Source organism: Schistocerca americana, chromosome 1 (genome assembly GCF_021461395.2).
Source record: "Schistocerca americana isolate TAMUIC-IGC-003095 chromosome 1, iqSchAmer2.1, whole genome shotgun sequence".
Taxonomy (NCBI): Eukaryota; Metazoa; Arthropoda; class Insecta; order Orthoptera; family Acrididae; genus Schistocerca; species Schistocerca americana.
In genome coordinates, this window is record NC_060119.1 from 1,141,955,354 (window position 1) to 1,141,979,910 (window position 24,557).

The window sequence follows — 24,557 nt, forward strand, 5'->3', positions numbered from 1 at the left end:
TTAAGTGCTATATTCGCTGGGCTTTTTTGTTTATTTTCTTTCTCGTATGACATTATTTGAGTCTGGTGGTAGTTCTATACCATTCATTCTGCAGCTTGTCATGATTTTTTGATGTTGGGGTGTTGTATGACTTTCTTGTGTTGTGTTAAAATATTTATTTCTTTTGCTTTTGCCATCTTTGCTTTTACACACACACACACACACACACACACACACACACACACACACACACACACACACACACATTTTTTATGATTTGTCAGTCAAACACAAAGTTTCGGATGCCATTTCACTGCTAATCTTGAGCATTCGTCTGTAGCAGCACGTTCCAGTAGCTCTGTTCTCTTCTTGCCTGTACTGTTTATCATCCATGTTTTGCTTCCACATAAAGCCACATCCCAGACAAGTGATTTCCAAAAAGGTTTCCTAACACTCCATTTTATACTTGAAGTCAACATATTTCTCTTTTTCAGAAAAGCTTTTTATGCTATTGCCAGTCTCCATTTTATTTCCTCCTAGTTATCTTGCTGCCCAAGTAGCAAAATAGCTCTTCTCCTTTTAGTGCCTTGTTTCCTAATCTAGTTACTTCAGCACCACCAAGGGTAATTCAACTGCTATTTTTCTCTGCACTGTATTAGTCTTAATTACACTTTTGAATTGGTTAAGAACCATTTCATAATGTGCAGTTTCTTTACTGCTTGACATGAATCAGTTTCAGTTTAGTTCTGTTTGTCCTTTGACAAATCCATTTTCAAAATTTTTCTTAAAGACTGCATCAATGACAAACATGTTTCCACTTGCAAATTTAACTACTGTAGGACCTCTTGTAATTTCTAGTATCATACCCAAAGTGTCCCCCTCAAGAATATTGCTTAAGTGCATGGGACCCATAATAACCAAGACTAACATGGGATATTGAATATATACAAATATGGGGAATAAAAATGATCACAGTTTTGTCTGAGTCACGGGTATCACAGAAATGCTGAAGAACCTAAAGTGGCAAATATTTTAAGATAGACCCCAGCTATCCAATGAAAGCTTACTTACAAAGTTTTAAGGCTGTGTATTAAGTTATTAATATAGGAATACTGACCTACACACTGCTTCCACAGGCACCACCAACACAGGCATTTAAATAGTCACTCTTAGGAAGTTATGAAAGGAATGAAGCAGAAGAACAATAAAGACATTAAAGATTTGTATTTGTAGATGAAATAATTTGGGGATAATATATAAAAGACACGGATGCATTTTAAGTAATAACAGGATACAGCACAAGGTCAATAACCGGACCAAAAAAATCAGCTCACTTCTACCTGGTATCTACCGTGGAATGAAATGTCCCATTAAGATCATATCAGACTCTCCTTTATTCCCATAATAACATATGGCCTAAAAATCTGGACAACAACCAAACAGATAAACAACAAACAGCAAGCCGCAGTAATGAAGTTTGTACACTATATAGCCCAGCAAACTAGAAAAGATAGGGTAAGTAATAAAAACATAAGGAAAGAACCTGAAGAGTACACATTCTCACTGGGTGGGGGAGAGAAGAAGTGCCAGGGGCCTGTTTCAAATGGTATGGGCTTGTCCAGCTAATTGATATTGTATAGCAAAACAATGGGTACATGCAAATGTAATTGGGAAGAAACCATTAGGATGACCAAGGAAGAGATAGTTGGACCAAGTGAAAGAGGATAAAGAAGAAGAGGAGTCATCTGGGATACAGCCCTGAGAGAAGAATGATTCACAGGCAGACACAATTAGAGAGCTCTCACAGACCACATTTGGGCAACTGAAGTGGGAAACCAATGTTTATTTTTGCTCTCCATGCATGAATGTAATGGGAGAAACCCTAATATGTGACACAATGGGAAGTAACTTTTGCTATTCACTTCAATGTTGTTTGAAGAGTATGGATTTAGAAGTAGATAGACATGAGCCAAATATGATATTACCCTAAAGAACCACTTTGTCCTCTCCAGGGCAGGAGCACCACAGATCCACTAAACAGTTTTGTTAAGAAAATAAGAACATCATTAGACAAGAACAATAAGTCTGCAAAAATGTGTGATCTCACAAAGGCTTTTGAGTCTGTAAATCACATCTTGCCTATTTACAAAATAACAGTTAAGTATGGCATTAGAGGCAATGCTCTACAGTGGCTTAAACCCTGCTTACTGTAAATAGGGCAAATTATTATTTAGCCAGGAAAACCAGATCTTAGGGCTTTCCACAAAGCTCCTTATCAAGCCAGATTTATTTCTTTTCCATGGGATTGATTTACCATTAAATATCAGTCCCCACCAGTTTCATTTGAGTTGTTATGTGTTAGTTGAAAATCAGGACTCTCAGTAGTTTAGAAACTTAGTTTCAGCTAAACGGATTGAATCTGAAAATCTTTTACACTCATATTATGCAGTTAAAGACCATACAGTCACAAAGTGACCAGATTAAGATTATTTACAACAATCAAGATATATTTAGGCAAAAATTTGAGCTCACACACACACACACACACACACACACACACACACACACACACACATGCACAGTACCAAACAAATTAAGTATTTTTGCATATGTGAAGTGAATATTATTACCTGCAACTGATACGGATATGCAAAAAGTTGTACACAGAAATTATTTTAAATCTATAATTAGATAGATATTAAGTTTTGAGAACATTTGGCTAACAGAGCAGGCACACATATAGATACACAGAAAGTCATTCTTAATATTTCACCATACATCAGAAAGAACCAAGTCACTCATTCCAGAATGAGATTTTAACTCTGCAGTGGAGTGTGCGCTGATATGAAACTTCCTGGCAGATTAAAACTGTGTGCCCAACCGAGACTCGAACTCGGGACCTTTGCCTTTTGTGGGCAAGTGCTCTACCATCTGAGATACCGAAGCATGACTCATGCCCAGTACTCACAGCTTTACTTCTGCCAGTATCTCGTCTCCTACCTTCCAAACTTTACAGAAGCTCTCCTGCGAACCTTCAGGAGAGCTTCTGTAAAGTTTGGAATGTAGGAGATGAGATACTGGCAGAAGTAAAGCTGTTAGTACCGGGCGTGAGTTGTGCTTCGGTAGCTCAGATGGTAGAGCACTTGCCCGCGAAAGGCAAAGGTCCCGAGTTCGAGTCTCGGTTGGGCACACAGTTTTAATCTACCAGGAAGTTTCAAGTCACTCATTATTTAAAAGAACTACAACTTAACTCTCCCATCCCTACATATTTATAAAATTGTTGTAAGATATGTAACAGGCAGCAATAAGTCGGGAAAAATTATTTTGTTCATACATAACCACAAAAGAGAGAGAAAATTTTCTACTTCCCACCATCCAACTCAGGTGGTATGCCTGAGCTCATCAACATATGAGAATGAAGATTTATATTAAATTAAAAGGGGAAAAGTTATTGCAGGAGAAGTTAAGTCCACTAAAAAAGAAAGCTGTGCAAGCCAATGAAATAGAAATACTATTACCTACTGGATGAATTCATGAAGGATGAACTGGCAATTTGTAGACAAGCACAACAGGGTGAGTCCAGTCATAGCAGTCAGAGAAATTGGTCATGTGTGTGTGAGTTGTGCTTGCGTCTGTTTGTGTGTGTGTGTTTTTTGTCTACTTTAGAAGGAGGTCTTTTGGCTGAAAGCTCACTTGTTTAGCAGTCTTTCTGTTGTGCCTATCTGCAACTGAGCATCTCCACTATGTGGTGAGTAATAATCTAACCTTTTCATAATATTGTCATTATTCCGTCCTGGATTTTCCATTGCTTGAATTGGTAATTTGAGTTGAATAAAATTTGTTGCTTATCCCACTAAGTATACATAGCTGTTGATTCATAAAATATCATTTCATAGTTATATCATTTCTTATTAATGTAAAAATTACTCTAACAACAGTGTGAATTTGTGCCATATATGTTATTTAGGCATGGATGTCATGAGACAAATAAACCACAATTCAGAAATATAACTACTTTTGAAAAAGAACAAAATTAAAAATGACAGGTAATAGGCTACGTATAAATGACAATTTGTGCTTCAACAAGTTGCCAAATTGTTTAAAAATTTTTAAGAGAAATGTCTTCATAAATTGAAAAAAGTGATTGTAATCATTCAAGGAATTTTTATGTGACAGATTTGGCAATTTATTGTTATTATATGACACTACTTATGTTATGAAGCAGATTATGTAAACTAGCATTCTAAGAGTACCTTAATCCTTGATGTAGCATGCAGTAACTTTTAGAAATATATTTAAGAAATATAATTATTGTGATATTCTTATTTGAGACTTCTACAACAGACATCTGCAGCTTTCTTTATGCATCATCAAAATTTTACTCTAATTTTATCAATTTCAGGACGTGGCAGTGGAAGTTTCTTTGGGGGCATATTAATTGGTAAAATTGGAACTCGTGAGTCCTTTAGAGCCATGGGAATCATAGCTATAGCAGGAGGTGTTGCTTACTGGTTACTACATCGATACTGGTTGCGAGAAGTTGAAATACGTAACAGACAGAGGGCAGTTGAAGTGGAAGGTTAGTTTATATTTAATAGAACAATGATGACAATGTTATTGTTAGAAATGTTATGTCTAAGGTTCTTTTACTATTACAGTAACCACAAGTTAAAAAATATAAATATGGTTCTATCCCCAAACAACTGAATTCATACAAGTTGATTGTGAGAAAACAAAGGAACAGCTTGATTTCAGGATTGACCAGGGTGTGTACCCTAAACAAGAGAAAAGAAATATGTTACTAAAAGACTTTAAAATGTTTTGCAATAGATACAGTTGCATAAGCATCTCTCATAAATGAAAGTAAGATTCCCACTGAACACAGATTGGAAAATCCCCCAACTAACGGAAAGTGTGTGTGCTGGTGCAAGAAGTATGAGAAAGTCCTCAAAACTAACCCATGTCACTGGAAGAGACGGTCTAATGTACCAACAATAAGTGAAAACTATTAACGGAAGAAAAGAGAAAGGTTCATAAGAGTACAGAAAGAAGGCACTTGTAAACAGTTTTGAAATTTACAAAAGTGAGAAATTTACAGAACCCTCAAAGCTGAATAGTAATGGTGTCAGCCACTGAATTCGAGTGCAGTAAAAGAAGTAGAAAACAATTGCTACAACAGAAAATCACTGTCAACATATTTGAGCTGTGAATAAACCACTTGTCAGCAACAGGTGACACATTGGGAACTGATGGTGTAGCAGGTAGACCAGACCTTGAGACTGATAACAGGAGAGAAATAATCTATAAAATGATCACTGCAACAATGATGCTCAGTGGATTGTATAAAACTGTATGTGGAAAATCTCTGGAAAAAATGGCATAGGTTACAAATTAAATTTGACACTCTTTTAATGCTTTTTGACAGCTTGAGCTCCATAACAATATCATATTTTGTTTCTTCTTTCCCACTCACTGCCACTCACACACACATTGAGCTCCATAAAGCCTATTACGAAGGAGAGCCTACAGGAATGTGGAACAAGTCAAATTATTCATTAATAGGAAGAGGCATCCACTGTAGGCAATGTATGCAAAGTAAGACTCTTCAAGCTTTCCTGGCGGATTTGTTGTAAATAGTCTTCATGGGTTTGCTGCCGGATTATGTTGTGCAAATTCCACAATATTTCCTCAGGGCAGCCGTCTGACATCTTCAGGTGGTTCAGCTTTGCTAGTGGCTAGGTACGACAAATTAAAAATCTGTTTAGTACGATTGTTAGTGAACTAAAGTTCTGTTTTACTTTGCGTTTGAGTATCTGGAAGTTTCCAATCTCCTGTCCGATGTCTATCAGAGACATGTGATAGACTTTTGCACTCAGAATATAAAACTACATTTTGAATTCTAGAAAGGGATGTGGTAGTCTATATGGCAATTATTCTTATTTCTAGTGTTGTGTTTGTCAGTTTCACATTTCATCCTAATTCATTTGTTAACCACAAATACCACAAGAAAGTAGCTGTACTGAAATGTGAGTATAAAAATTCCAAGATCTCTGTATTGGATTTTGCAGGCTGTTTGACTTTTGCAAGATGTTTTGTTATCTACTTTACATAATATTCTTACTGCATATTTATGTAGAATAAATACTTTCAGACCTTTGTTGTACAGTGCCACACATTTGTGGTATAGGACAGTATCGAGTTAAGTATGCTAGCAATCATTTCTTTAGGGCAGTGCAATGAGAGAAATTTCTAAGAGCATAGCATCAAAAGTCGGCTGGTTTGGTTAATTTACCAACAGCATCAATTTATTATAGGTCTGGATACTTAGCAACATCACATATGCAGTCTCATCCAGTGATAGCCCTTTAATCTCTGCTTCTGGTACCTGTAAGTAATTTTTATTTCTTTGAAACTGCATAATATTGTAGGACTTGGTAAGATTAAGAGTTAAGCTGTTTGCTGTGAGCCATTTGTAAGCCTGTTACATTATTTCTCAGACTGTGTGTGATTTGGATGTCCTTTGGCTCTTTATCCATATACTTGTGCCATTAGAAAAGATGACAGTTTTGAAGAGTCCTCCAATGTCCAATCATTTAAGCAGGTCATAAACAGAAGTGGATGAAGTACCAAACATTGTGCACATCACCGTATCTTATCCTCACTCTGAATTTATTTATTCCTGTCATATTATTTGTTAATGTGAGCCTCTACATTCTGTTGTAAAGATATGACTTCATTGATGCAATGATTATGCATTTAATATTGTAAAATTTTACTTTTCCTAATAGAATTTCGTGATCTGTACAACCAAAGGCCTTGACTAAAATCACAGTAAATGCCAACAGGGTCATTTTTCTTGTTTAGTTTTCTCAGGACATAGTTTGTGATACCATACAGTGCTTTATCTTTTGTGAAGTCTTTACAAAAGCCAAACCGAGCTTTTATTTAAAGGGTATTGTCAGAAAGGATGTTCAATATTCTGTTACAAGCTTAGCTTTCAAACATTTTTGTTAATACATGAAGGAGAGAGATAAGCCTATAATTAAAGGCAACTTGCTAATCATGTCTTTTAAAAATCAATGTAAATACTGTATATTTCAGTCTTTAGTGAAATGTATGTCAGCTCACTGATTACAGGGTAAGACAGGAGGGGGGGGGGGGGGGAGCAAGCTTTTGGATATAATAACATTATAACCAGAAGGGTTGCTAATTCTCAGTGTTCTAATGATTTTTGTGATCTGTTTGGTGGTTGATGTTGCAAAACTGATGTCTGCTGGTGGAGTATGTAGTTCCTGTCTAAATGAATTTAACATTTCAATTTTCTGCAGGGCACTTTCTCTCCCTGTGTTTCCAGCTGTTGTTAAAAAGAATTCATTGGAATTAGTGGCCAATTATTTGAGGTTAACATCATCTGTCTCACTGCTTTGTCATTAAAGGCCTGAGAAAAGAGATGCTTTGATGCATTTTGCATGTCTGGTACACTAATATAGACTGCTTAATAACACCAAAATTCTGTGTGGCCTTAATGATACTCCATTCACTGAAGTACAGCAACTAGAAATACTTACAATAGGATTTTTGACTATGAAACCATTCCTTGAATACCCTGCTTATGTTTCTTTTCCAAACGCACTGAAGACTTCAGTCATTCCAACTAGCTTCTTTAACATCCAAGATAGTGAAATGAATTAATAGTGGAGAACCAGCCTTTTAAATAATGAAATAATGTGTGTACAGAGTGTGCAATTATTTTTGCAATATTTTAGGGTTTTTGTAATTCGTGTGATAGCTGCACAAATGACACAGATGTGGTTGTTTTTGTGGTCTTCAGTCCAAAGATTGGACATAGTTCTCCATGCTAGTCTATGCTGTGCAGTTCTCTTCATTTCAGCATAACTGTTGCAACCCACATCTGCTTGAGCATGCTTACAGTAGTTGAAATTTGGTCTTACTTTACAATTTTTAACTCCTCTCCATTCACATTTCCTTCCATTAGCAATAAATTTGTCTGTTCCTTAATGCTTCACTTTGTGTCCCATTAACAGCTCCCTTCCTTTAGTCAAGTTAAGAACACTAATATGATGATGATGATGATGATGATGATGATGATGATGATGACGATGATGAAATCCCATACTCCATAACAGAGCATAGGGGACAATGCGGGAGACCTAGACTGCCGTACTAGGCTGGAGGTTGTTTGCCTTTGCCTTCCTTCAACAATAATGGGGTTGAATGATGATGATGATGATGATGATGATGATGAAGATGACACAACAACACTCAGTTATCTCGAGGCAGGTGAAAATCCCTGACCCCGCCGGGAATCAAACCCTGGACCCCATACTCGGCAAGCGAGAACGCTACCGCGAGACCACGAGCTGCGGACAACACTAATCTAATATAAAACACACTAATATAAGACATTGAAACAAATTTAAAGCTATGCCCATACTTTTCTTTCATCAGAGGCTGATGAAGCTGCTGCAGCTACACTACAGGACAAAGAAGGCAACACAGCAGACCGTGACCCTCAGAAGGAGGTGTCTATTAGCATGGAACGACTCAGCCTGGTTATAGAGCTTAACCACAGGGGCAGCCTTACTTCACTTGATCTCGGCTCACAGCTCCCTGGCTATCGCAGTCGACGTGGCTCTTGTGCCAACACAAAGGTGAGACTCTTACTTTGTTTAATGAAATTTTCGGTTTCTGTACTGTTCAGTTTCTGTAGATTGTAACTCATGGTCTGGAGAACTGTGTGTTTGGTAAATGGATTAAGGATGAAAAAGATCCACCATGGTTTAACAATGAATGAGCAAATGATGAAAGACAAAGGTTAGCACAGATTTGTGCGTCTGTGATAAGATGTATGCGGGAAGCATACAACAACCACCACTGTCATAACTTAGTAAAAGATATGGCTGAGACCCTGAGAAAATTCTGGTCCTATGTAAAACTGCTAAGCGGGTCTAAGGATTCCGTGCAGGTACTCATTGACCACTCTGGTGTGGCAGTTGAAGACAGCAAAATGAAAGTCTAAATTTTAAGTTTTGCTTTTAAGAAATCATTCGCACAATTGTACAAACATACCATCATTTGACCATCAAACAGATTTCGTACGGACAACGTAGTAATTAGCATCCCTGGTGTAGAGAAACAACTGAAGGAGTAGAAAACAAATAAGTCACCAGGTCCGGATGGAATTCCAATTCAGTTTTATGAAGAGTATTTCATAGCATTGGCCCCTTACTTAGCTTGTATTTATCATGAATCTCAAAATCTCAGTTTGTTTTTACAAAGAGGGCTCTATGGCATTGGCTCTTTACTTAGCTTGCATTTATCAAGAATCTCTCAACCAACACAAAGTACCAAGAGACTGAAAAAGGTGCAGCTGATTCCTGTACATAAGAAGGGTAAAAGAATGGATCCACAAAATGACAGACTAATACACTTAATATCAGTTTGCTGCAGAATTCTTGAATATATTCTCAGTTTGAATATAATAAATTTTGATGACACCGAGGATCTTACGTCCACGAATCAGCACAGTTTTAGAAAGCGTCACTCTTGTGAAACTCAGCTTGCCCTTTTCTCACAGAATATACTGCAAATTACAGACAAAGGGCAAGAGGCAGAATCCACACTTCTAGATTTCCAGAAAACATTTGACATGGTGGCCCTCTGCAGACTGTTAATGGATATGTCAGTGGCTCCAAGGCTTCTTAAGTAATCACACCCAGTATGTTGTCTTCGACAGTGAGTGCTCATCAGAGACAAGGTATCGTCAGGAGAGCCCCAGGTAAGTGTGATAGGACCGCTATTATTTTCTGTATACGTAAATGATCTAACAAGCAGGGTGAGCAGCAATCTGTGACTGTTTACTGATGATGCTGTGGCGCATGGAAAGGTGTCGTCATTTTGTGGTTGTAGGAGAATGCAAGGTGACTTAGACAAAATTTCTACTTTGTGGATGAGTGGCAGCTGGCTCTAAATGAAGAAAAATGTAAGTTAATGAGGATGAGTAGGAAAAGCAAACCCATTATGTTTGGACACAGCATTAGTGCTGTCCCCCTTGTCACAATCATGTCATTTAAATGTCTGGGTGTAACATTGCAAAACTGTGTGAAATGGAACAAGCATATGAAGATTGTGGTAGGGAAGGTGCATGGTTAATATCATCATTTTATTGGGAGAATTTCAGAAAGTGTGGTTCATATGTAAAGAAGACCACATATAGGATGCTGCTATGACCAATTCTTGAGCACTGCTTCAGTGTTTGGGATCTGCACCAGGTCAGATTAAAGGAAGACAGTGAAGCAGATAAGAGGTGGGTGCTAGATTTGTTACTGGTATGTTCGAAGAGCACGCAAGCTTTACAGAAATGCTTTGGCAACTCAAATAGGAATCCCTGGAGGGAAGGCAGCTTTCTTTTTGAGGAACACTATTGAGAAAATTTAGAGAACCGGCATTTGAGGCTATCACTGATTGATTAACTTGCATAAAACAAACCAGACATCTGGTTTCCATGATGAGCTATTGTAATAGAACTAAACCTCCTTTCAACATAAAATATATACTTGCATACAGCACTTTTCTTACCATTTCACTTGATATAAAATGTTACAAATGATAGTTATGTGATGGCCAATCGAGATACTTGCAAATTTTAATTTTCTGTCAACTCACCATTACCTGTGGTGTGACTAGGCCAGACTTATTGCACCAAAAAACCTGATCCCTCAAAAATAAACAAGGACAGCAGGAGCACAACTGAAAGAAAAGTTTTTCCTGATGCAGATACTAAATCCAGATGGGAAACACCTTATAAATGTCTTAAGGACAAAGGGTACTTTTTCGCCTCAATATGATGTAAAAATCAACACCTATTTCTTTCAGGCACTGTTTATAATGTATGTGTTTTACAGATTTTTTTGTTGATATCAGGTAATGCAGCATACTTTCTAATTAAATTAGAAGTATTTTGAATATTTTTGGACGTGCTTAGGGTTATTAAAAAATTACAAAGAAATTGCAGTTTTCTTTCCAAAATGCTTTTTCAAATTGAGGTACCATTTAATCCAATGTCATACATTTGAAGGATGCCAAACTTTTACCAGATATGCATGACATGATGGATGCGGTACTAGATCTATTTAATTCCACCTATCATATATAGTACAAGGACAAAAAAATATCATATCTTACATTTTAATTTTTATGATTTTTTTCATAATAAAAATGTTATTTTTCTACAATTTAGTTGATTCTTTAATAAAGCTTAGGCCTACTACGTAAGTATGGACTATTGTAAGTTACAAGAAAAAATTAGAGCAATACTTTATAAACTTTAGAAGATATTTGTACCTGAATTCTGAAAAATACAACTTGCAGGAAATCGTGAATGAAGGTATGAGTCCAATTAAACTGTTCCTCAGAACATTCCTGAAGCACAGTCTTCATCCTGCATCATTTCTTCATCTTCAAGCTTCCTCTTGCCATTCCTTTTAGCACTTCTTGGTTCTTTGGTAACTTGAAGAGCGAATCTTTCAGCTTCATGCATCCATTGTCTGTCACACACAAGCAATTTATCTTCCATATTAGAGCCAAATTTTATGCCTAAATTTCTCAGGACTTCCAACCTTCCTACCGCTCCATCATTGAAACATATCACTGCATCTAGTACAGCAACTTTTAATGTATTTAGTCCTGCAAAAACATTCTTGGGTAATCTTTCCCACATGCAATGGTTGAGACTTTCATTTGTATTCTGAGTGCCCTCGTGAAGACATTTACAAAGCAAAACAGGGTCACCCAGGTCTCCAAAAACAGGTTTTATTTCATTCATAACAGGCTGATTGAAGAGAATGCTTATGAAGCTATATTTGACCGCTTTCTTTTGCTTTTTGGTAACCACACCAAGAATCTGCTCCTTTAGGGCAAAGTCTGTGAACAGGGTGGTCATCTGTGGGCAACTTAAGAAAGTAGGTGGCCCATACAACTTTTCTCATTGCTGTAATGTCATTCAGAGGTGCAGTTCGTCTAATGGTCAGTCCATAATAGAGGGTCTATTTCAGTTTCTGTCAATCTGCCTCTTCCAGACACAGATTTTCCATCAGATAGCAACTTTCCTTTCATTTATCTTCATAGCTTCCTCAATCTAGCACCCATCCTCTTTTGCACATGTCCACAACACTCCAGTTTTGTTACCAAGGTCTCACCATAAACATTGAACTCATTAATTTTATTGAAAGCTTTAGAGTCCCCATTGCGCAGGTACTTCGTATATCTAACGTTATAAACGGGCACCGACCTCTGAAATATTTTTAGATGTCCATCATACTCCATATCTCCACTGTAACCATCACAATTCTTAGAACACTGATGTTCAATATGTCCTTCAGTGTTACAATGGCAGGTGTGGCAGTACTTGGATAAGCACTCAACATCAACAACAATTTTTCTCCAGAGAAGAAGCACTTACAACACCGTTCAAGGAATGATGTCCTCTACGTTGCCATGTCCCATCAAGTGCAACAGCAGTGTCTGTTATTCCACTAATATTTACAGTTTCTTCTACTGCCCATTTCATAGATGCTTTAGACACAGCCATCAAGGCACCTAAAAGTATTTTCATGTACTTGCTGAACCTACTGGGAAGAGGAGAAAGGTCCATCAAACCATTATGCACAATGTTCAAAGTCATTTACGAGTTAGATTTATTGCAGGATCTACAAAGAACAACTAATTTTGACACTAAACCCTTCCTGCTACTTTGTTGTTCAGTTATTTCCACACAGCTCACACCATCACATTGTTTACATTTTGCCACTTCCTTTATCAAAGAAGATAAAATGCCCACATCAGCAACAACAAATCCACTACAAACAGCACCATTTTTAACAAAAAAATTTGAATCACCAGGAGGTGTGTTATGTGGGAGTTTCTTCCCTGAAGAACTGATACATAGGTTACTTTCAACAGTGTGGATTGCTTTGTTTGTGAACTGGTTACCACGGAATTTCCTTTTATTGAATTTCTTGATGCGTGGCATCGTTTGTATTTATTGCACGCTAAAGGATATGTACTTCCACAAATACATGTAGCACTTGGGCAACAAATATTCAGTAACACATGAGCAAACTGCTTCAGTGAAACAAAAGTAAATACTAGCAAAGTTAATCATTTACAGTCACTAGAAACCTGGACCATTGCCAACATATAAAATGTATCATAAGTATAATGTTCACAGTTCTTTTTGAAATAATACTGGTTTCTGTAACAGAAATAAAGGGGGCATGACGACATACATGACCATAACTTTAAAATTTGCTATATATAGGTCAATTTTCATTTGAAACCCTATAATGTATATATCAATGTAATCAGGAAAGACTATAGAATTTAATAAAGTCTTTAAAAAAATTACAATTTTTCCATCATTTATAAGTACCTCATATCCTTAGGAATGTTATGCCTGAAATATAAATTACACTGGGGTGACAAAAGTAGTGGGATAGCGATATGCACATATACAGGTAATGGTAGCATTGCATAAACAAGGCATAAAAGGGCAGTACATCAGCGGATCTGTCATTTGTACTCAGGTGATTCATGTGAAAAGGCTTCCACCATGATTATGCCACATGACAGAAATTAACAGACTTTGAAGGTAGAATCATAGTTGGGGCTACATGCATGTTCAGGGGGTATACGACCTGGGAGATCCGGGAAAAACCCGGGAATTTTTTCATCCGGGAGAAAACCGGGAAAAACCCGGGAATTGTTTAGAATTTCGGGAATTTTTCATTGTTTTTACCTTTCAGTTAAATTTTTGTGATTCTGACTGGTAAGAACCAATACTCTAACAAAGGATATTACTATATCCCACTACTGCAGAATAATACTGCAGCAACAAAACATGAATGAGAGAAAAAAGAAAACGAAAATAAAACTTAAGTTGCAAAGGAAATGCACCGTATACAACAACAAAACAGTGCTCATACAAGCGTCTGCCAACAGCAAAGTGTGTCAAAGGCTTTAGGAAGACTATGCAATACTTTATAACGACAAACTGCCTCTGATGAACGTGACGTGACGTGACAACTGTTTAAATTAGATTCGTAGAGCTGTTGCGGGCGAGCTCTTGAGCATGCGCAGTTGAGTCGCATACGAGTTGTACCTTCTCCAGCTTCTGGTTACAGAAGTGTGGCTGGATGCCACTGCTTAATATTGCCTCGGTTCGGAAATATAGTAAATCTGGGGCTGATGCACAGAGCAGTCTGAGTTGTGGTGGGGAGGTGGGCAGCGTCCACGTGACCTGTGTTTAAGTTCAGTGATTTTGTTGTTTCCTCTTCATTTATTGCTCTCACTTAAATGATAACAAAACGGATTTTTGTGGCCGGGATCTATCAAATGAATTAAAATACGTTCGCATAATTGCGGAAGGCTAAAATATGTTATTAGTTTCAGATTTTATTTCCACCTTCCTGACAGAACAATGAAGTTATTTTTGCTGGTTTGGTAAAGAGATTTGGCTTAAAGTTAATCTTTTCTGTTGAGAAAGTCAGTTTATTTGAAACGAAGTGTTTAATTTCACACTATTGGCTAGCTTCAACTGTTCGCTGCATTTCAAGTGCACGTATGGCTTTATGCCATAATAAAGAACCAAACATGAGATAATCAGTACTGATACTCCAAGAAAATTTACGTACGAATGTGCATTTTAAGCCGAATTATGCGTTTTAGGATGGTTCATGAAATTTCGATGCTCTTGAAGTATCATCTGATGTATTGTTTCTTTTATGCCATACGTGAGATCTTTTAATGCTTTATATGTACGAACATATGGGCTTCCTGCATCATCGTAGCTGAGCAAGCGCAGTGACGCCTGTTATTTGGCGTTCTCTTCAACTGCTGAAACGAACCTAATTCTAACAGGTCACGGGAAAATATTGCGAATGGTGGTTTGAAAAGCGTTACATTCAAAGCAGATTTCATTTTTACGCAAGATAAACTATGTGCGAGAATGTACGATGAATTTCTTAAATCACAAAGCATTTGATTCTTATTTAAAAATCAACTCTTTGAGGTCGACCATTTAGAAGAATTTCGAGCCCAAAAGATCAGATATTTACGTCATTTTACTGGCACATTTGTGTGATGTATCTTAAAGTGTAACACGCACAAAAAAGATCAACATTATACGTGGAAGCTTAGCTTCTTTTCCAGCTTATTAATCTTCGAGACCAATATTATATGTGAATGCTGTGTATATTAATTTAAACCATTAACTTTTCTTATTTGTGTGTTCGTGCTACTTAAGAGTGATCTTGCTATTGGCTCACTACATCATGTGTCCTATGCTGCCGTCAGCTGATGAGATCAGGTGACAGGAGCTATGACGTCTTACAAAAGTGCATCATAATCTCGATTTCAATGTTTCGGAAAGTGACATGCGGTGTTTGGTGGAATTCAAATTTATACCTTTGTAATACGAAAATATGCAGCGCACATGTTGCTGCACATCAAAGGTCTTTCAAAACGTGTTTTCCCCCCTCTTGAGTTTCGTTTTCTAAAGTGCCGGGAAATTCCACTCTTGGATATAAAACCATAGGCCTGATGAGTTTTACAGTGCCTGGGAGGAGTATACTGACACTTAACACGGAAAAAGTGTATTTTCATCGGGGAGAAAGTGTATTTTTAACTGGGAAATCCGGGAAAAATCCGGGAATTTTTTTTCCTTGTCCACGTATACACCCTGATGTTACATTCCATTTTGGAAACTGTTAGGGAATTCAATACTTCATGCTCCACAGTGTCAAGAGTGTGCTGAGAATACCAAATTTCAAACTTTACCTGTCACCACAGAGAACACAGTGGCTGAAGTCCTTCACTTAATGACCAAGAGCAGTGGCATTTGCATAGAATTGTCATTGCTGACAGACAAGCAATGCTGTGTGGAATAACTACAGACATCAATGTGGGACATATGATGAACATATTGGTTAGGACAGTGCAGCAAAATTTGGCATTAATGGCAGCAGACAACCAATGCAAGTGCTTTTGCTAACAGCAGAAAATTGCCTGCAGAGCCTCTCCTGGACCTTAGATGACTATAAAACCATGTCCTGGTCAGACGAGTCCCAATTTCAGTTGGTAAGAGCTTACAGTAGAGTTTGAGTGTGGTACAGACCCCACGAATCCTTGGACCCAAGTTGCCAACAAGGCACTGTGCAAGCTGGTAGTGGCTCTGTAATAGTGTAAGCCATGTTTACATGGAATGGGATGAGTCCTCTGGTCCAACAGAACTGATCAGTGATTGAAAATGGTTATGTTTGACTACTTATAGACCATTTGCAGCCATTCATGGAATTCATGTTCCCCAACATATCAGCAGGCCACAGTTGTTTGCAAACTGGTCTGCAGAACATTCTGAACAGTTTGAGCAAATGATATGGCCGCCCACATCACCTTACCATAAATCTCATTAAACATTTATGAGACATAATAGAGAGATCAGTTTGGGCACACGAGGCCTATACGAGTAATACCATCACAGCTATATGGACAACTATAGAAGCAGCATGGCTCAATATTTGTGCAGTGGAATTACGGCGACTTGTTGAGTCCATGCCACAGCCAGTTGCTGCATTATACTGAACCGAAAGAGGTCCGACATGATATTAGGAGGAATCTCATGACTTTTGTCACTTCAATGTATATGCGAACAGATTTTCTGCACTTTTTCATACTTTCTCTTTTGTTTCTTTACAAGCTGTAACTGTAAACTGCTATTTACACCAATGAATCAAAACATTAGGACTATATCCGCTATAAGACTGAATGCCACTTGATGGCACTGTGGGCATATGGCACAGTAAGATAAGTGTATAAGTGGACAGGGATGAGAGGGGAATCATTCTAACAATTACCTTCCTCCCCATGATGATCTTTCCTTCTCATCCCGTGCTGTAAGTCTTCTCTGATGCATGGTTCTTGTAGTAGCCACCAGAAAGATCGCGGGAGGCGCACATTGGCACGGCGCGTCACGGATGGTAGTTGCCGCAAGTAGAGTCCCGTCCACCAGAGGGCACGCGAGAATTCGGACGCGACCTCTGCTGGCATGACAACAACAACAACAACTCCGGCAGCACAGGCTGTGTCCAGTCAGTTAACATCGGGCATGCCTAGGACACAGTCCCGGTCTACGCTAAGTGAAGTGCGACGTAAACGTGAACTGTGTTACTACATAATTGGCGACAAGTAGGGTCGTTCTTTCGCGTGTTGCGTCGTTGTTCCAGTTTCGCAGCTTCTCCACGGCATGGAGGATTTGGTGCGAGTTTTGGTTGCGCAGCAGACGGAACTCATGGCCACCATGAAACAATTGCTTCCGGCATTGCTCTCCACGCCGTCTGCTCTGGCGCCATTCCCTCCTCCCTTTCCCCCGTATGACGAGACGGCGGAGGGTTGGGACGCATATGAACATCGCCTTCGGCAGCATTTCCAGGCGTTTCATGTTGCCGATGCGGAGGTATGTCGTGCTCTCTTCTTGTCTTGGATATCTCCCTCGCCGTATCAAGTTTTGCGGCAGCTATCGCCATTGCAGGAACCCTCGTCCTTGTCTTTTGACGCATTGTGTTCATTGCTGTCTTCATATTATCGCCGCCGCACACATGTTGTGGTGACTAGGGTAGAGTTCTATCAATGCAAGAAACAGCCCCATCAGTCTTACCGGGCGTGGGCCGCTACCCTGCATGGTCTTAGTCGCAAGTGTCATTTTGTCACGGAGCAGTCGCGAGGGTCGTACGCCCATGTTATGGTAAGCGACGTCATTGTTCGTTTGGCCCCTCATAGGGAGGTCCAGCAACGGGCCCTGCAGTTAGAAAACCCTTCCCTCGAGGAAGTCCTGTCCATTGCTCAATCGTATGAAGTCTCTCACGCAGCAGGTCAACAGCTGGAAGCGTGGTGCGACGTCGCGGAGGTTCAGGGCGGCGCGGCCGCGTCCACTGTGTCAGGGGTGGACGACGTGCGAGTGGTACAATCCGGCCGTTACGGCCGCTCCCGCACGGCGCGTAAACAGAATTCTGGCCGCCGGCCCCTGTTGCCGTCCTGTGCGTCGTGCTATATACATCATGATTGGTCAGAGTGCCCCCAGCTTTGGGCCGTTTGTCGCAAATGTAATAGAAAAGGTCACATTGCTAAAGTTTGCTGCTCAGCCTCAAAAGAATCGAAGGAAGCAGGTACAGAGGACATGGACGTTGTCATTCAGGAAGTTTCATCGGGCCAGGCTCCCGACGCATCGGCACGCAAACTCTTTATCGAGGTAAAGGAAGAGCTAGACCGGCTGACAGCCCTAGGGGTCGTTCTTCCCATTTCTTCCAGCGAGTGGGCTTCGCCCCTCGTTATTGTAAGGAAGCCCTCGGGAAAATTACGTCTTTGTGGCGATTTCAAGGCCACCATTAATTCCCAATTGGTGGTGGACACCTATCCTTTGCCTCGTGCTGATGAATTGTCTCCTCCATGGCGGGAGGCCAATATTTTTCGAAAATCGATCTGTCGGAGGCTTACCATCAGATACCACTTGATGAGGACTCCAAACGGTTGGCGGTCGTCAACACCCCGTTTGGCCTTTACCAATACCAGCGGTTGGCCTTTGGAATATCCAGTGCCCCGGCGATATTCCAGCGTTATCTTGAGCATGTCACGTCGACAATTCCTCATTGTATTAATTACCTGGATGACATAATTGTCACAGGCCGCAGCACGAAGGAACACTTGCACAACCTTCGCACCCTCTTTCTCAAATTCAGGTCTGTGGGCTTGCGTTGCAACCTGCATAAGTCATCCTTCTTTCAACCATCCATTGAGTATGTGGGCTACACCATCTCTCGGCACGGCATCCAGCCACTAGGAAGTTTGGTCCAAGGTATTGTCAACCTTCCTCGGCCCGCTTCGCTGAAAGAGTTACAAGCTTTTTTAGGCAAGATAGCCTATTACCACCGGTTCATTCCCAGGGCTTCCACTATAGCCCACCCCCTGTACTGCCTTCTGCACAAGGGTGTTCCTTTTGATTGGTCGCCTGCATGCGAGCGAGCGTTCACCTCGTTGAAGGGCCTCCTCACGTCAGCCCCTTGTTTGGCTACTTTTGATCCCCATAAGCCGTTGGTCCTGGTTACTGATGCTTCACAGTATGGGGTGGGGGCGGTCCTGGCCCATCGCAACGCAGATGGTTCCAAGCAACCACTGGCGTTTGCGTCTAAAACGCTTAGTCCCGCGCAGGCCCATTACTCCCAGGTGGATAAAGAGGCTTTGGCCATTGTCTATGCTGTTACCAAGTTTCACCCTTTCTTGTATGGCACGAAGTTTCAGTTAATCACTGACCATAAGCCGTTAATATCGTTATTTGGCCCCGCCTCTCAGATTCCGGATAGGGCGGCCCACAGACTACAGCACTGGGCCTTGTTCCTCTCTAAGTACCATTATGACATTCATTTTCGCCCTACAGGACAGCATGCCAACGCCGACGCTCTTTCCCGTCTTCCAGTGGGCCCGGATCCTACGTTCGATCGAGAGGAGATTATGTGTTTTCATTTGGATGTGGCGTCCCGCCAAGCGGTTGATGGGTTCCAGATCACTAGATCTCGAGTCGCCAGGGAAACGGCAGCTGACCCGGTTCTCCGGCAAGTAGTTCGCCTCATTCAGCAGGGGTGGTCATCCCGCCCTCCGGGCCGGGCCTCGGACCCTCTTCGTAATTATTTTCTTCTACGGGACTGCCTCTCAGTCTTGGAAGGCGTTCTCCTTCTGGCTACCGATGATACAGCTCCTCGCGTGGTTGTTCCTGCAAGTTTATGACGGGAGGTCCTCACGTTATTACATGCGGGGCACTGGGGTATTTCCCGTACTAAAACCTTGGCTCGCAGACATGTGTACTGGCCCGGTATTGACAGAGAAATTGAGCAATTGGTGGCCGCCTGTTCCCAGTGTGCGAGCCAACAAGCATCTCCCAGGGCAGCATTCTCTTCATGGCCGGCGGCAACCCAAGCATGGGAACGTGTTCACATCGCTTTTGCGGGCCCGTTTCTCAACGGTTTTTGGCTCATTATCATTGATGCTTATTCCCAATTCCCATATGTGGTTCGCTGCTCCTCAACCACTTCAAAAAGTTGCAATCCAGGCACTAGCAAAAATCTTTTCTGTGGAAGGTCTGCCAATCACCCTGGTCTCGGACAATGGACCACAGTTTATTTCGCAGACCTTCCAGGATTTTTGTAGGCGCTTCGGTATTCGGCACGTTTGCTCTCCCCCCTTCCATCCACAATCGAATGGGGAAGCCGAGCGCATGGTGCGCACATTTAAGATGCAGATAAAAAAGTATGTGCACGAATTTCCTGCGGAGGAAGCATTGATGTTTTTCTTGACGGCATACCGGACCACACCAATGGGAGAATGCAGCCCCGCAGAGCTCCTCCATGGGCGTCAACCTAGGACTCTTCTGCACCTCCTCCGGCCTGGTCCTCGCCAATCTTCACAAAACGGAGTACCTGGCTTTCCACTGGGTATGTCGGTCTGGGCTCGTGGGTTTGGTCGCAATCCACGTTGGATACCAGCGGTGGTCCTGCGCCGTAATGGCCGCCGGCTCTATATCTTGCCGGCGGGGGACCGGGTGGTATGTCGTCACCAAAATCAGCTACGTCCACGTTTGGGCACCCACCCTCCACCCTCTCGGACACCGGCTTCCCCATTGCCGGTACCTGTGTTGGTTTCACAGGGGACGTTGCCTCCTCTCCCTGCTGTGCCTCTGCCGTACTGCGATGGTTCTCAGCCTTGGCAGCCTCCAGTAGCACCAGCACCGGGATCGCCATCGTTCGAGATGCCCCAGCGAGAGCCGGCCCCCCTAGCAGGCCCGGTTTCTCAGGAGGTTGGTTCACCTGTGGTCGTCCCTCCCCCTTCGTCCCCGCCACTGGATCTTGCCCCTCCCGGGGTGGAAAAGGATCCGGAGTTCGACAGCTTGTCACCCGTTCTGTCCCGGGCTCTGGTTGTGGGACGACAGGGGCCTCTTCGTGTGGGTCATTTCCAGCCGCATTCGAAGGTTCCGGCTCCAGGGTTGGCAGATCCCCTCAACTCCGGCCATCCAATGGATGTGGAGGTCATCGCTCCTGCCTGACGCTCCACCTTCAGACGCAGTGGATCACAGTGGCTTTACCCCCCGAAGGAGGAAGAGTGTAGTAGCCACCAGAAAGATCGGGGGAGGCGCACATTGGCACGGCGCGTCACGGACGGTAGTTGCCGCAAGTAGAGTCCCGTCCACCAGAGGGCACGCGAGAATTCGGACGCGACCTCTGCTGGCATAACAACAACAACAACAACTCCGGCAGCACGGGCCGTGCCCTGTCAGTTAACATCGGGCATGCCTAGGACACAGTCCCGGTCTACGCTAAGTGAAGTGCGACGTAAACGTGAACAGTGTTACTACAGTTCTGGGTGACTTTACCAAAATATATCCCTTTTTGTAGACCTCTCCAGTCCATTTACATCATCCCTCTTCCTTCCCCTTCAAACCTTCTGCTTGAAGAAGGAGCCACTGGCTCCAAAAGCTTGCCTAATTATAACCTTCTTTCATGTATGTGTTCTGCTGCCGCTTGGTGTGTAGCTTTGTGTCTATCCAATTAAATTACTTTAACTCTGATGTGGGCCACAAAATGGGATGAGACTTTGGCAAATGGCAGATTGTTATGACCTGGTACCTGGGAACGAGCATCTCAGAAACAGTGAAGCTGGTTGGCTGTTCACGTGCTACTGTTGTGCAAGTCTCACAGTAGGGCTTCTGTGAAGTGTGGAAAGGAGGAGATGAGATACTGGCAGAAGTAAAGCTGGGAGGACAGGTTGTGAGTCGTGCTTGGGTAGCTCTGATCATAGAGCACTTGCCCATGATAGGCGAAGATCACAAGTTTGAATCTTGGTCTGACACACAATTTTAATGTACCAGGAAGCTATGTGAGAAGGTTGTCTGCTGTGGAGCCCTTTTTCAACAATATGCACTGACTGGTGTGCTCTGAAACACTTGTACCTGTAGCAGCATCATATTGTATTTCATATATGCTACAGATCTGCACCTATCGAGCTTTGCACAGTGGGCAAGCCTCTGATCTCCAAGTACTGTGATGAAGCATGGGTGTCAAACAGCTTATGTCTACTCACATTTTATCTGTGCTCCAGTCACTTAGCACTTGTGGAAGAAAGGATATTGCAAATACATGGCTTAGCCACAGTCTGGGAGATGTTTCCAGAATGAAATTTTCATGCTGCAGTGGCGTGTATGCTGATGTGAAACTTCCTGGCAGATTAAAACTGTGCGAGACCGAGACTTGAGTTGGGGACCTTTGCTATTTGTGGGTAGGTGCTCTACGACTAAGTTACTCAAGCATAAATCGCAGCCTGTCCTCATAGCTTTACTTTTGCTACTTCCTCATCTCCACCTTCCAAACATCACAGAAGCTCTCCTGCAAAACTTACCAGACTGATCCTCCTGGAAGAAAGGATATTGCGGAGATATGGCTTTGCCACAATCTTGGGGATGTTTACAGGATTAAATTTTCACTCTACAGTGGAGTGTAGCAATTTCCTTTCTTCCATAAATGCTAGTCCTTTCACAGGAGACCTTCTGTGAAGTTTTGGAGGTAGAAAATGAGGTGCATGTGGAAGCAAAGCTACGCGGACAGGTCGTGAGGCAAGCTCAGTCAGTAGAGCACTTGCCCAAGAAAGGCAAAGGCCCCAAGTTCGAGTCTTGATCCAGCACACTGTTTCAATCTGCCAGGAAGTTTCATATCAGTGCGCTGGCGCTCATCACTGCAGAATGAAAATTTCATTCTGGACCTCTTCATGTTCTTATGTTGACCCAGTGAAATCATCAGTCAGAATTGCAGTGGGCTTGGGATCATCAAGATTAGACCGTGGATCAATAGAAATGTGTCTCTTGGTCAGATGAATCATGTTTCTTGTTATGTCAGATCAATGGTTGTGTCCAGATATATCCTCATCAAGACAAACAGCTGCTCGAAGCTTACACTACACCAAGGGTTCAGGCTGGTGCAGATAGTATTATGTTACAGGTGGGCATTCGCCTGTGCTTCCACTGGACTTGTGGTAATAATCAAAGGCACCATGTCAGCCATGGGGCTACATGAACATCACCTGCATCCCTTCATGCTTGATGTTATCCCTTACAGCAACGGCATCTTCCAGTGGGACAACTGTCCATATTGCAAGACTAAAATGATGCTACAGATGTTTGAGGGGCATGACAGCGAACTCACATTGACATCTTGATCAACAAATTCACCTGATCTTAACCCAGTGGAATACATCTCAGATGCTAACATGCACCAGCTCTGCACTCACAAACTACCAGCTTATATTTTATGGGAATTGATTGACCAATTTGTAGACTTCTGGTGCCACATACCCCAGGAAACCTAGCAAGGTCTTGTCAAATCCATGCTACAGCATAACAGCTGAAATTGAGTTCCAAAGGTGGGCCAACACACTACTTAGCAGGTGGTCATAACTCGTGTAGTTTTCTCACTTTAATGCAGTTTTGTTGCCAACATTAAAACTGTGATTCTGTTTGTGTTTGACAGGCAGAAGCACTGAACCAGCTCCAGGCATCACCAGCAGCAGTAAGACCTCTTTACCGCAAGAATTCTCTTGGGGCTCCAGTAACATCAAAGCTTTTGGCCAGGAAAAACCCACCCAGTGCAACGGTTGCTGCCCTTCTGGTTGATGGATTATGCACAAGAAGGTACTCAATCCCAGAAGAAGATGAAGTTGATGATCTGTCTTCACGTACTATTGCAGTTCCACACTCAAGAACAGTACGGGATGAAAATAACTCAATTCTGAAGGAAGTGCTTGTGAAGAAAGCTTTGAAGGCTACAGAGAACAACATTTAATTGAACAGCTAGCACCTCAAGCTATTATGCAGCATTTTTACCAGAAATACTGCTTAGAAAATATGTATAAATTTATTAATTTGAGATTATTGTTAGTGGACAGTGATATACAAAATGGTCTTATCAAAAAGGTGCTTTTGTAGGAATTTTAACATCAGCAGTCCACTATAAATAGCTACTCACAGAGTAGCATAAGAAAATATTTAAATGTGGAGACTTTTCTATAACACATTCCACTTATAGACAGCAAAGAAGAAGTGTTCCCATCTGAACTTTTTGGCAACCCAAAATGTTGATGAACGCTCTGCAAAGCTTGGAAATCTATAATCTCTCCCAGGTCAATGCTTTATAATACGCAGTGCAGACTGAACACTTTTTCAAAGCAGTCCCTGATAAGCACACAACCTCTCACTCTTATTGGTCTGATGTAAGTGAGTTTAATGAACTTTGTACATTCCACTTATGCATAAAGGAAGCTAAATCAGTAGGAGAAGACTTCTTGGTCATTACTTATGTGGAAGATTTCATACCAAATTAGGTTACAAAACCGTATTCAAATTACAAAAACTGGTAAGAAATGCAAAGATGTTACACTCGCTATAAGCTCCACTTAAAAAAGCTAACGCTTAC

The 24,557-nt window shown here is 41.4% G+C and overlaps 1 protein-coding gene across 1 annotated transcript in view; it reads left to right on the plus strand.

The window, feature by feature from the left end:
- The window catches only part of LOC124597261, a 143,134-nt gene extending 119,207 nt beyond the window's left edge, over positions 1–23,927 (plus strand). Inside the window, exons 13-15 of the mRNA XM_047135927.1 lie at positions 4,382–4,558; positions 8,449–8,651; positions 23,616–23,927. Of these exons, the coding sequence (XP_046991883.1) occupies positions 4,382–4,558; positions 8,449–8,651; positions 23,616–23,927 (692 nt within the window). The remainder of the gene's footprint in view (positions 1–4,381; positions 4,559–8,448; positions 8,652–23,615) is intronic.
- The last annotated feature ends 630 nt before the right edge of the window (positions 23,928–24,557 follow it).